The 12,938-nt window shown below is 47.0% G+C and overlaps 4 protein-coding genes across 4 annotated transcripts; all 4 read right to left on the bottom strand.

Moving 5' to 3' along the window:
• Nucleotides 1-113: 113 nt before the first annotated feature.
• On the bottom strand, nucleotides 114-2,366 carry TRIVIDRAFT_164753 (uncharacterized protein; the record flags this gene model as incomplete). Its single annotated transcript, XM_014094086.1, has 1 exon — nucleotides 114-2,366. The coding sequence occupies one exon, from the start codon at nucleotides 2,364-2,366 to the stop codon at nucleotides 114-116; it is 2,253 nt and encodes a 750-aa protein (XP_013949561.1).
• A 316-nt stretch (nucleotides 2,367-2,682) lies between these two features.
• TRIVIDRAFT_38089 (uncharacterized protein) lies at nucleotides 2,683-5,407 on the bottom strand (the record flags this gene model as incomplete). The annotated part of the gene is made up of 3 exons (XM_014094085.1): nucleotides 2,683-3,498; nucleotides 3,868-5,083; nucleotides 5,145-5,407. 3 exons carry the CDS (start codon nucleotides 5,405-5,407, stop codon nucleotides 2,683-2,685), a joined length of 2,295 nt encoding a protein of 764 aa, XP_013949560.1.
• A 1,627-nt stretch (nucleotides 5,408-7,034) lies between these two features.
• Nucleotides 7,035-10,594, bottom strand: TRIVIDRAFT_217202 (uncharacterized protein; the record flags this gene model as incomplete). Its single annotated transcript, XM_014094084.1, has 25 exons — nucleotides 7,035-7,250; nucleotides 7,323-7,349; nucleotides 7,408-7,548; nucleotides 7,600-7,668; nucleotides 7,724-7,785; nucleotides 7,910-7,974; nucleotides 8,037-8,085; nucleotides 8,193-8,325; nucleotides 8,607-8,646; nucleotides 8,765-8,961; nucleotides 9,014-9,025; nucleotides 9,091-9,122; nucleotides 9,155-9,190; nucleotides 9,238-9,298; nucleotides 9,365-9,409; nucleotides 9,462-9,498; nucleotides 9,617-9,628; nucleotides 9,715-9,738; nucleotides 9,793-9,831; nucleotides 9,893-9,913; nucleotides 9,987-10,015; nucleotides 10,068-10,080; nucleotides 10,325-10,368; nucleotides 10,430-10,440; nucleotides 10,512-10,594. The coding sequence occupies 25 exons, from the start codon at nucleotides 10,543-10,545 to the stop codon at nucleotides 7,197-7,199; spliced, it is 1,287 nt and encodes a 428-aa protein (XP_013949559.1).
• Nucleotides 10,595-11,753: 1,159 nt separating this feature from the next.
• Nucleotides 11,754-12,275, bottom strand: TRIVIDRAFT_228392 (uncharacterized protein; the record flags this gene model as incomplete). The annotated part of the gene is made up of 2 exons (XM_014094083.1): nucleotides 11,754-11,880; nucleotides 11,947-12,275. The coding sequence occupies 2 exons, from the start codon at nucleotides 12,273-12,275 to the stop codon at nucleotides 11,754-11,756; spliced, it is 456 nt and encodes a 151-aa protein (XP_013949558.1).
• Nucleotides 12,276-12,938: the final 663 nt, after the last annotated feature.

The following is a 12,938-nucleotide window of genomic DNA, read 5'->3' as shown; positions in this document are numbered from 1 at the left end:
GCCATAGTTATCCTTGGTATTAACGTCAGCACCGTTATCCAGAAGTAGCTGCATGATACCGAGATATCCCTTTTCAGATGCACACAGCAGCGGCGTCGTACCTTCTTGGCCCTTTATTCGAGATCGGCGCCTTTCTCAACCAGTATCTTGACTATGGCCTCGTGTCCGTTCTTGGTGGCTATAAGCAGCGGCGTCAACCAGCCCGGAGCTGGTATTTCGATGTTAGCGCCCTTGTCTACCAGTGCCTTGACCATACCTTCGTGCCCATCCATGGTGGCCCTGAGCAGAGGTGTTTCGGCATAGCTATTAAATGTTTCTATCTCGGCGCCCTTGTCGAGTAGTAGCTGGAAAATTTCCTCTTGTCCGCTGGAAACTGCGGATAAAAGCGGCGTGCAGCCATCCCTGCCCTTTATTTCCATATTAGCTCCGTTGCTGAGAAGTAGCTCGACAACCTTTGCATGGCCCTTGTGAGTTGCCCACCACAGCGGTGTCTGACCCCATTTATCTAGTGAGTCGATATCAGCTCCCTGCTCAATCAACATGAGAGTGACCGAATAGTGTCCGTTGAAGGCGGCATAGGAGAGAGGGGTTAGTCCTTCGTCATCTTTTGAATCCGCATCCATGTCACTTCGGTCTAGGAACATCTCCACCGCGGTTTCGTGTCCTCCTTCTGAGGCATACGAGAGCGGCGTCCGCCCAAAGTCATCTCTCAAATGATGTTGAGACTCGCCACGAGCTAGTAGCATCGATATGATGGTTTTGCGCCCGTTTGCTGCGGCATGGAAGAGCGGTGTCTGCCCTTTATGATCCTTTGAGTGGATGTCGATGTCGCCTCGGGTCAACAGAAGCCAGACAACTTCAGCATGACCCTCTTTAGCTGCATAAGATAAAGGCGTCCGTCCATTTGAATCCTTTTCGTCTGGCTTAACATCACGCCGCATTAGGAGAAACCATACTATCTTGGCATGACCACTAGCCGCTGCATGAGACAGAGCAGTTCGTCCACTCCCATCTTTCTGATCGGGCTTGGTGGACCGCTCCGCAAGTAGCCATTGCGTCTCCATTACGTGCCCTTTCTTTGCCATATCGAGGAGTGAAGGTTGCTCTCCTTCGATCCAATTCACTGGCGGTGGTATTGAAGCGCCATTGGCAAAGTTTATCGTTGCATCGAACAGACCCCAGTCAGGGTCATCTCGGGGCGTTAGTAGATTTTCCCCTGGCGCCGCAAAACTAGGATTCCCCTTCTGGTGGCGATTTCGTGATCGCATCGCCATGGGACGATGTTGCCGGACGTTGATCCATCTTTGAGGGCGTTGGCTTGGTCGAAATGGCATAGGATCAAACAGCTCGTACCGCTCGCACCAAACCCTTTCAAAATTCTCCATGGTGAGAGACACGTCCTTGAGGTATATTGCAATAAATGCGCGCCCCTTTCTCTTGCGCTCTGCACAATGAAGTATGGCGAGCCCCAATCCTTGGTGCCCTACTCCCATATAGGATAGTTCCACCCGAATCCCCTTGTTGCTCACTGTCAAGGGCTTGCTGTCGGGAAGCCAAGCAGTGCGCGTGCGGACTACGTTTCCGGCATGTTCGAATGCGTCTGGAGATGTTGCCAACAGCGAGCCGTGGTTCTGGGTTTTGGATCTCCAGGCGAAAATGCTGTCGTCGTCTGTTACTTTCATAATCTCCTCTTGAAGTCTCATAAAAGCTCTTTCACCTTCGCCATATAGCAGCGGCATGTTGATACCGAATATGCCCATTAGACAGTAGGCTCGGTCTTCAGACCGCGATGTTTGCCTCGAGGCGGCCCATGACATTTTTTGGGCAATACTTACGCTCTCAAGACTGGAACCAGAGAGAACGCTCATAGGTATGCCGGTGCGATTGAAAATTTCTTGTTTCAGGCTTTCCCTGGTGCCTAGCTCGTTCCATGCTTCGTCTAGGAATATCATCGTCTCTGGCGCAATCAACTCTTGAAGAGTCCACCCTCTGGTAAACCACCTGCTGTCCGAAAACGCAACCTTGGACGGCACATCTGCGAGAAAGCCGTAGCAGACATCGGCTTCTACGTACCACTGGTACATGGAGTTGATTGCTTCGGATAGCTCAGCGCTGCTTGTCTTGTCGATGCAACACGTGTCCACCCAAGCATAGTCATATCCGTTTGCCCTTGCTAGAATACAACATCCTTTGATCTTGTCGTAGCCTTTCTTGTTTGCGAAGCGACCAAGCGTCATGTCCTGGAAGGTAACTTCTTCTTCACCCCAAGTGTGCGACAAGATGGCATAGGGCGGGACATTTTCCTGGCCGAATTCTTTCAGCTCAAACCCGCCAGCGTCCAGTTCTTTTGTATTGAGCAGACGCATGGCTGAAAAATTAACGGAATGGTAAACCAGGGACTTTTTCGATCTGACTATTCCTCTTTTAGCTGTTCGAAAGGAAGAGGCACAAGTTGTGCTTAGGAATATTAGATCGAGGGAGAAACGAAGGGATACATGTATGTATCCATGTCATTAGCCCGCGCCGAACCCTTGCCATGTTCTAGCGCTTGCTACACTTGTGCTTGTGTGTGATGGCGTGGCCGTACATGTGCTCACATAATGAACGTAAAATACTCCTGAATATTTATATGACTTATTTTTGAGAATGCCATTAAGCTACGAATGTTTTGACTGTAAAGCATTATTGAGATCGTTTGAAAAGACGAGCCATCCTTCGCAATATGGAATTTCCGGAATGCTTATGCCCAGTGCTCTCCTCTTCACATTTCCACCTTTCGAGAAATTTGATAGACCTGACTGTATCTGGATGCTCTGGCCCCAATACAGAGCGTTTGGATTGCACGCACTCTTCCATTAGCGCAAGTGCATCATGGTAGCGGCCTTGTGACTTCCAGATAACAGCAAGGTAGTGCATGGCTCTAAGAGTGTCCGGGTGCTCCCTCCCGAGAAATTCCCGTTGAAGATAGAGCGCTTGCACTTCAAGCTCCTCTGCCTCGCTATACCGGCCTTGTTCATGGTATGTTGCTGCAAGGGTTGCCATACTATACATTGTGTCTGAATGCTTTTCTCCAAGGATTTCCCGTCGAAGATTAAGCACTTGTACATTAAGCGTTTCCGCCTCGCTATACCGGCCTTGTGAATGGTATGTTGATGCAAGGCTTCCCATACCGGTTATTACGTCTGGATGCTTTTCTCCAAGGATTTTCCGTCGAAGATCAAGCACTTGCACTTGAAGCTCCTCTGCCTCGCTATGCCGGCCTTGTTCATGGTATGTTGCTGCAAGGTTTCCCATGGTCCATATTGTATCTGGATGCTCCCTTCCAAGAAATTCCCGTCGAAAATTAAGCACTTGCACTTTTAGCTCCTCCGACTTGCTATACCGGCCTTGTTCATGGTATATTCCTGCAAGGTTTGCAATACTCCATATTGTATCTGGATGCTTTTCTCCAAGGATTTTCCGTCGGAGATCTAGCACTTGAACTTCTATAGCTTCTGACTCGCTATGCCGGCCTTGTTTATAGTATGTTGTTGCAAGGCTTCCCATAGTTCTTATTGTTTCTGGATGATTTTTCCCAAGAACTTTCCGTTGAAGATTAAGCACTTGGACCTTAAGCGCTTCCGCATCGCTATACCGGCCTTGTGAAGAGTATGTTGTTGCAAGTCCCATCATAACGTTAATTGTGCTTGGATGCTTTTCTCCTAGGAGTTCCCGTTGAAGATTAAGCGCTTGCACTTGAAGAGCCTCTGCTTCTTTATACCGACCTTGCCCAGAGTATGTTGATGCAAGATGCCCTATATTTATTAGTGTTTCCGGATGCTCTTCTCCCCATACTTTTCGATCATGTTCTACTAGCCTTTTATTCACAAGTTCTCTCTCCCTCCACTGGCCACGTTGGCCAAGGAAGTTAGACGCTTTACTGAAGAGTAGGTCAATCTCGTGTTGTTTTTCGTGCAAATCTATCCAGTCTCCTATTTGCACTGCATGTGCTAAATATTTCTCGCACTGCGTCCATATTCCCAGTGTTTGCGGTTCTGGATTTGGGAAAAGATCGCATATGACCTGCAGAGCAATGCCAAAAAAGTATCGCTCACCCTCCTTCGTCGAGGGACCTCGGTCGAGGATGTCTGGCTTCAATACACTTAGGCCATATCGCGTAGCCTCCTGAACGAGTTTATGCATCTCATAGTTCCGGCTGCCATCTTCCATTCGGTGCATACCAATAAATGAGAACTCTTTCAGCCGCGTCATGGCCTTGGTAGCCTCAGCCTCCAATTTCTCTGGTTGAGCTTGGTCGCTACCGCTGTGCTTGAGCGTAGTTGTTATTATCTCGTGTGGAATATTTTGGTTGGAAATGTATGCGAGAACGTGGAGAATGTTGTATGATATCTCGCTTTCTTGTTTAAGGTGATCAATCGAGATGCTCCACGTCTCAAGGACATTGTTAGGCACTCCATCTCTTCGATGCCTGTCAAAGTCTTCTTCTTTGAGAATGTCCCATCTTCTCTTGCTTTGCGCTAGTAGAGATAAATACTCCTTGGCGGATGTTGAAGTTCGCCTCATGTAAGCTCCGGCCTGCGTAATGGCTAACGGAAGCCACTGAAGTTCCTCCAGCAAGGCAGCAATATCCCCTTGCTCTTCGTTCGTCTCCGAGTCCCTTGCAATATTCAAGAGTTCTTCTGCCTCGTCGGATTTCATACGGGCAACTTGGATGCCTCGCCTCGGACTTACAAGCGTCCCCACAATATGCGCATCGCGAGAAGTCCACAACACTGTCCCCGTAGACGCCCGAGGGATGTATTGAAATAAGTTCTTTGTCTGCTCTGGTGCCTGCCCAACACCAAATAGCCGTAAGTCGTCGGCATTATCAAGAATAAGCACCCAGTCTGGCAGTGCTGCTATGCGATTACACACAGCAGCGAGCAGTTCTTCACCCTTGAGTTTCTCGTCAATGCGAAACTCCTGAGCTATCTTTTTATAATCTTGTGTAAACGTCGCCTCGTTATCGGCATGTACCCAGAAAACGGGGCGGCTAGTTCTGTTGTACCGCTGATAGGCAAAATTGAGCGCGATTTGTGTTTTCCTGGGCTCTGTTAATGGTTGTACATATTCGGGGATTTGAATGTCAAGAAGCTGGAACGTACCCTGATCCGCCTAGACCCCAGAGCGCGGCGCTGCAGTATGTATGTGATGTCTGCGGTAGGAGCAAATTAAGTTTATCCATAACATCCGGGCGCTCAACGAGTTGCTCATTAGGTTGATATGCAATGGTTCGGATGGCGACCGGGGGTGTTTTCGGGCGAGGGAGTTCGACGGTGTACTGATGAGTGACGGTATTATTGCCAGTATGGATAAAAGAATGGCTGCCTAATGTATTTCCTGATACCTCAATCGTTGGCCGATCCATTGTGTTCTTCTATATCTGACAAAATAATGCCAAAGGTGATCAATCTTGGTGCATGTAACAGCCCAAGCTATTTTACGAAATCATCGATGCCCAAGACAGTTGTAAGGCTGCGAGCATCACGAGACCTGCAGCTACTGATTGGTTCATATGAGATGAGATTAAAAAAATAATACATATACGTATACTAATCAATCCAATTGATAACTGACAAATTCCAGTTTGTTCATGTTAATCAGCTTTTATCCTTCCATCCTCTGTGACCACGCGCAACCAACCTCGGAGCTATTCTTCTGCTTCTCTACCTCCACGGATGGTGTGTATGTATATTCTCAATACTCTGTTTCCCTGTTATCATTCTTGTATCGAGTAATATTTCAGATCTTCCTCATCCAAGCGAATCAAATCACTAGAAATATGTACAATACCAGTCTAGCCAGCCTTGACATGCAAGATAGCAGCGTGTATGCATTTTATGCGTAGTGGCAAGCCGGTATGGGGTTTCTGTCAAGTGACAGCCCCTCAGCGCGCATGGGTTATTCCAGATTCAGGTCGGCCGTTTATTTATTCGTGGTAGCCTAGCTACGATCTCCATGTATGTAAGTGAGTAAGCCTTCGCGTCTGCGGCTGTACAACGGCGACAACTCATTCGACTTGAAATCTTTTTGCCACACAGGTAGCATCCATATATCCATTCGATGTTGTTATGAGACTGGATTTATTTGAGTTGGAACATCTGCGGTATATGGAGCGTATTAAAAGTCGTTTTAATTTAGTTCAAACATCACATATGAAGAGTCGTTCCGTCTTCCGACTACGCAATGATTCATTCTCATCTAGCCTTTTTTTATTTTTGCGTAAAAAATTGTCATAGACATGGCAATATACGTTGCATTATTAATATCTGCGGTGTTATTGTTCGTAGATCGTGTCGCTGCTAATGAAGCCGATTTCGCCAACAATATCGTCTCAGACCTAGGACCGTAAGTTTTCAAAGAATGGGCCCTACACAGTCTCGACTGAGTACACATAGGACAACTTCTCTCACTCTTTAGAGAGCGGTTCATCGTGCAATTTCTGAGCTAGGTAATGCTCAAGGCCAAAAAGGCTGGGTCGTAACATGTCTCTTGTTATAGTTCCCTAGGTATCTGTTTATATTATACGGCGGCTGGGCTACTTGATTCGACGTAATGCATCCCAAGAGGTAGACACCTTTGACCTCGACAGAATTCTCAGCTCTATTGCCATAATTGACAATTTAGCGAGAGGCACTCAGATAGTCAAAGTCATGGGTGAGAAGGGAGGACTTGTATTGGTTCAGGTAAAATTCTTGTCCATTTGTAAAATATTAAACTCCTCCTACATTCCTTACGCAACAACCATCCATATTGTGTTCGAGACATGAAGTAATTTCAACAAATATTTTTTCCTCTCGTCGCTCCATTTCAAATAGGTGATGCTGGTGATGATAGCCGCACTGTTATCAAGCTGTATCGAACTGTACCCTACGGATCGGCAACACCGTCCTCATTTTAATACTGGTAACCTGACATGAGCGGCAGTGGAATACATATCTTTGTAGTTGGGCCAAGTTACAATCTTCAATGATACACATTACTTATGTATGGATAACAGGAGCCTAAATATCCATCTATTGGGTTGTATGCTACCAGTTCTCTATATACACTGATCACAGTGCTTCGGCTAGGGGCTTCAAGCGCTTGATGCGCATAAAAGCTTTCAAAGGGCGCTTCATCGCCGGTAACAAGCATAAAGCACGTCACTAGATCACCTAGTTACGCGCGATCATAGCTTCACGGTCAGGACCAGTGCCGATCCATTTTACCTGGTCAAAGTTAGCGCATAGTTCTTCGAAGCCAGTTAAACGAAGCCATTTTAGGCGAAGGAACCAACTAACCTTGACTCCAACGAACTTCTCAATGTACTAAAGAGACGGTCAGTAAATAAGATCAGATCCATTCTGCAGTTGAGATTAAATATACCTCGACATAATCTTGGGCCTCCTTGGGAAGATCAGAGTATGTCCGGGCGTTGATCGTCGACTTCTTCCACCCAGGCATTTCGTGGTAAACGACTTCGGCGTTGTCTAGAATGTTGTGGTCCGCCGGATAAAAGTCAAGCTCCTACTACCTTTCAGCTATGCCTCAAGACCTCAAACGACAACAGCTTCCTACCTTGCCTGTGCTCTTATCCTTGTAGGCAATGGCTATCTTGATTGTCTCGAAGGTATCGAGTACATCGAGCTGCATGAAGAGTCAATTTTTCTAATCCCTTCAGAGTGGCTCTTGCAAGACTTACCTTCGTCAAGTTCAACGCCGTGTAGTAGTTGATCATGTGACCATGCTTCACAACAACGAGATCTATGAAGTCCGAGTAAGTAACGGGCAATTTTGATATTAAAAATAACGAGAGGTGTTGACAAACCGAGCCTACACTGTTAGCTATGCGCCCAAAATTCTTTAGGGAGAGACGCTTACCAGCCACAGCGACGTCTTCGGCCGGTGGATGTTCCCCATTCTCGGCCAATCTCCTGGAGTTTCGTTCCAACCCTGTTGCGCCCTGGTCAGTCCGCTTCGTTTCCAAAGCTGAGTAGTGAGTAGGGTGGCATTACTCTCCGAGATCTTCTGTCATGAAAGCGCCAGCGCCAACACGTGTGGTGTCTATAGTAGTCAGCATCTGCTATAACTATTGCGGATAGCTAGGGGTGAGGGGTTGGTTTCGAAATGGTTAATAGTCAAAAGGTCCAGTGATTACTCATGTTACTTACAGGCTTTTACCACTCCGATGGTCTCTGTAATGCCCTTAGGGTTGAGGTTCAAGCCGGCGATGATGCCAGAAATTGTGGTGTTGGATGAAGTGACATAAGGGTATGATCCCATCGAAATGTCGAGCATTACGGCCTGTTGGTACCAGGACAGGTAAACCACCTGGCCATGCACTCCCAAGCTCCAACCGTAGACAGAGCGGCGGTTGACGTGATAGGACGTGACCAAGGCTACCCCAATTTGATTAGGAGGTGACCATTTACTCAAAATAGAGAAAGCTTTTTAGCCACGTCCGACATGATATTATCTCCCGCTGATGCCAGAGGTTGAAAGCTTCAAGTACATGACGACAGGCAGGTTACCAGCCCAATCAGGTTAGTAAATAGACCAAATTGTCGGGAGTTGAGAGCACGAACATTTGCACCCTCAATAATGATGTTCGAGTTGCTCGTTTGTCTAAAAAGATCAGCTTTTTATCATGTTTATGGGGGGAAACTTTGTGGGAAGACCAAGGAGCTATCCTGGATATTGATCCATTCTCCTCCTCTCGATACCCGCCGCGAAGGTGACTTACGCAGAATACATAAAGGTCAAGCCATCAACGGCGTACTTTGCGAGCTCCGTACGGTATCCTCGGAATCTCTCAATCTCTTCCTCGACATCGTACTTGAGCAGATCACCGTATCGGGCCTTGTAGCCATGTGCTAGTCGACGCAGTTTGGCTTCGAAGAGTTCTTGGTCGAACATGTCGGCCAAACGGATTCCACTTCTCTAATTTCGGGTTTAGTGAGAGAGTTGGTGCTCTGGGATTTTGAATGCTTACAGCCGCCTTGGTCTATCAACCTCAGTGTTAGTATAAACGAATAACTTTGACGGACGACAATGCGAATATGTGCTTACACTGTATGATGGTCCGTTCACAGTAAAGTTAGCTTAAGCTGTTAAGGATATAAACCGGGTAGACTTATAATTCCGCGGCCAGTGGTGCCGATCTTGCGCTCTGGTCAAGTTAGACATGAACAAAAGCCCTGCTTATAGATCTCTTACCTCCTAGCTCGATCTCCTCGAGACCATCGACAGCAGCGTGAAGGTCAAAGTTGATATGAACCTAGGTGTAATGAGTCAGCAAGTGTATGACATAATGCGGTGGCCAAGCGTTGCGTAGGTCACTGACTCTGTCAGACACGAGAATCCGATCGTAGACATTAGGGAGTCCTTTCTATCTCTGTTATCAGCAACGATCTCTTGATAGCTGCTAGAGTAGGAATTACCTCGTCAAGCTGCTTCAATTCTGAGAAAAACGAAGGGCTAGAAATGGTCAGCATTGTAGCTGTGTCTTGATATGCCAATTGGATTGCGTGTTGAGCTGGCTGGCGATACGAAAGACTCGTATGGAAGCGCGGGACACTGTATTTGTGAAACTTACACGTGGAAGACGCTGTTGCAGGTGGATGCCGTTAGCACCGGCCAAATGCTTGCTCACTACCAACTCGTCTTGCCGAGAATGGACCTCGAGCAACTTACACGTCGGAACCGATGAAGTTCATGCTACCGTCAAGTCAGTATCTGCTCGTCAAAGATGAAAAATTGTGGACAACGTACCAGTTCGGGTTGATGAGACCGGAAGGGAGCAGGTGAAAGCTATTGTTGGTCAATTATCCGCTTCGTCGACAACCGGGGCTTTGATTCGGCGTCTGCATACCTGTACGCAACACCGTTGGCGCTGTGGCAATGATGGTCAGCGACATAGAGCATAACTCGTGGCAGAATAACACAGCAGACCAGAACAAACTTACACAATGGAGTGACCTGCGTTATGGCCTCCCTATTATCTCGATTCAGTATGTATAAGGCGTCGTAGAGGATGTTGAGCTTACGGCAGCTCTCGCGCTATCACCAAGTCAGCGTCTCCAGGTCGTGAAAGTGAACCTGCCGGGAGGGGGTAGGTTCCTGGATATAGAAGAAAGATATTAACAGAGGGCGAATGTTGATCCAGGGCGAATCCATGTTGCTAGCATAATGCCAGACTCCTAGCCATATCCGCCCTGTGTTGTCTTTACTCCCAAATATATCCAGAAACAACGACACCACCACCACTAACAGCAACAACCCTTCTTCCCCGTAAAGAACGTACCAGAGCTGAGCCTCGGGCGCGAGAATGTCGGTCAATTTGCCCTTCTGAAGTTTAATGGGTCAGTTGAGAGGTTCGATATAGCAGATCGGTCGTGACTAGACGTACTCCTTCATCGCCTAGAAGTGCAATTGAGTTAGCAACAAGACGTCGTCGGCACACCAAACATGGCAAAGGGAAATGAACAAACCCCATTGGGCTCCCAAGACAACCTTGATAGGCATGATTGCGACTGGGGATAATTCGCTGTGGTGTTGGATAGCGAGTCGAATTGCTGGTCTTGGAGGAAATAAAAGATATAAGACGCAGCTCCGGAGTCGAAGTTTGACTGATGCGTCACACAAGCGCCAGCAGCCTAGGTTCCTTCGGTACAAGCGCAATTGCCCCAAACGTCAGAAATACAGAATTTCAACCCATCAAAACTCTCTTTTGCTTCCCATGGAGGGGCTGTTGGAGGGGTTTTCCGCCAATGGGATCCTAATGCAGAAGGCGGTCAACGGACGGCCTGCAAGCTCTGTACCTAATTTTTTTTTTTCTCTTTTTTTCTAAACATACCGGTATCGGGATATACGAGTATACATGCATATTTTTCTGATGGCGGGTACATGACGCTGTATGTAGAAGCGATGATGTTTAGCACGACAGAGGAATGTTTTATAGTTGCCAACAGACATCTAACATTTGTTGCTTGTATTGCGGAATGATAACGCTATGAACGACCAAATCTTCCCATCATTTGCTGTCTATCCTATAAGTGATAGAGATAGAGAATACACGTATATTTGTCACGGCCCGTTTTTGAATGAGAATATGCAAGGTACCAGTGCTAAGACCAAGGACCCAGTAGAGATGCAACTTCTCACCGTTTGGGGCACTGCATTCGCTGCACTTGCTTTCTTTTTGCAGCCAATCGGTTTGCAGGTATTGGATGCATTGATCAATCAACCACAGCTGTGCCGCTTGCTGCTACTGGATTCATGGCCATCTTGAGGCCATGGCTCAGATGCGGATTTGCAAAAGTGTCAGCCTCCAACGCTAATCTGATTGTGTGGTACTGGTGGTGTACAGTTTCTTCTCGAATAAAACATCAAATCAGCCAGTCGCCTCTCACCGTTGCGAGTTGCTGTTGAGTCTGGCGACGTCTAAAAAGTTGGAGCTGGCGATGCACTCATTACACCTGCGAGAGAGCAACAGGTGCTCTCCACAAAGAATGAATAAACAGGAGCAGCGTTGGGCATAATAATTAGTGAAACGATAGGTAAACGAACAGTTCATCGACGCATTTGAGAAATTCGGGCGCAAAGCGACAAGTCTCTGTCCTGGGTAACATTATGCTTCATCATTTCATTCTGAACAATTATAGCTGTACTGCAAATAGGTACATGTAATGATAGAAATTGTGTAATGACGACAATAAGACGTTATTTAGATTCTATGCAATGGATGGAATTGCTGTTGCTGCAACCGTAAAGACAAGAGCCGCAGACGTAGCGGTCAATGACACCAGCACGGTATCATTCCCTTCTTGAATCTTGACTCCCAATTCAGTCGCATTGTCCCTTCAATCACACTATCAGCAAGTTCCTCTCACTTCATGTGCTATATCAGGATATGGGCATTCTCACTTTTGCTCTTCTTTCGATTTCTTCTCCCTAGCCTGCCTATCGTAAATTCTCCCAACTGCCGCCGCCACAATCAACAAGACTATCACCGCCACGAAGATGGATGACAAAAGCCGAATAAATAGTATTCTTCTTGTTTTCGCTTTATTCATGGCTTCCTCATCCTTGCTAAGCCCATCTTCCTGGTATTTTGGAGGCTCTCTCTCATCGCCATAGGCTGGGAGCTGAGTTTGTGGACTAACCGGCGGGCTTTCTGCAGTGGTGGAATTGCTGGCCGCAAATACATCTGCGGAGAGAGCAGGGAAGCGGGTCGGCGTGTCTTTTGTCTCCATGGTGAGCTGTTGAAGAATTACGGTGGCTTCATCATGGTGGGTATTTTGGAGAGAAAGGATCGTTCCGTCGGGCGAAAAGTGCTTATTATTACTACTGCTACTCCTACTATTACATGGTATTCGGAGAGACATCAATCAGCTGAGCAGGTTTTGTCTGAGGCTAAATGATCTCCATACCAGGGAATTGCTGGTCGCTACGTGATGTCTGTCTCATACTGGAATGAGAGGAGACGTTGAAGGTCCAACGCCTCAAAGCGTCGTTGGGCCATATGTTCGGGTAGACAGGAATGCAAGTCCTGGACATTGTGGGGAGAGCTTCCTTAGTTTCTCTCTAATATCTTCATTTTTGGAATTGAAACCGTGTAGTATCTAGGGTCCATTGGATTCGACTGCTATTATTTGCAAATACAGGACACAAGAATAGCAGACTATTTATATCATCATTCGTTACTCTTCAGGTGGGGATTCATACGGGATGCCACGTAAGCTATTTTAAGACAATACGAGGTTGGTAGAACGCCCGAGACATTCGCATTCCTCATTTTAGGGATTCAGGGGACTCAGTATCACCGCTTTAGGATGGTAGCAACGGCTTCATTCTCCAAAGGTCAGATATGTCTAAATAAACAGACTCTTTCAAGGTCTGATAAATCGCCGCGATCA

This window comes from Trichoderma virens (genome assembly GCF_000170995.1).
Source record: "Trichoderma virens Gv29-8 chromosome Unknown TRIVIscaffold_92, whole genome shotgun sequence".
NCBI lineage: Eukaryota > Fungi > Ascomycota > Sordariomycetes > Hypocreales > Hypocreaceae > Trichoderma > Trichoderma virens.
The sequence above is the reverse complement of the archived record's forward strand: the minus strand, read 5'-3'. Positions and strand labels throughout refer to the sequence as shown.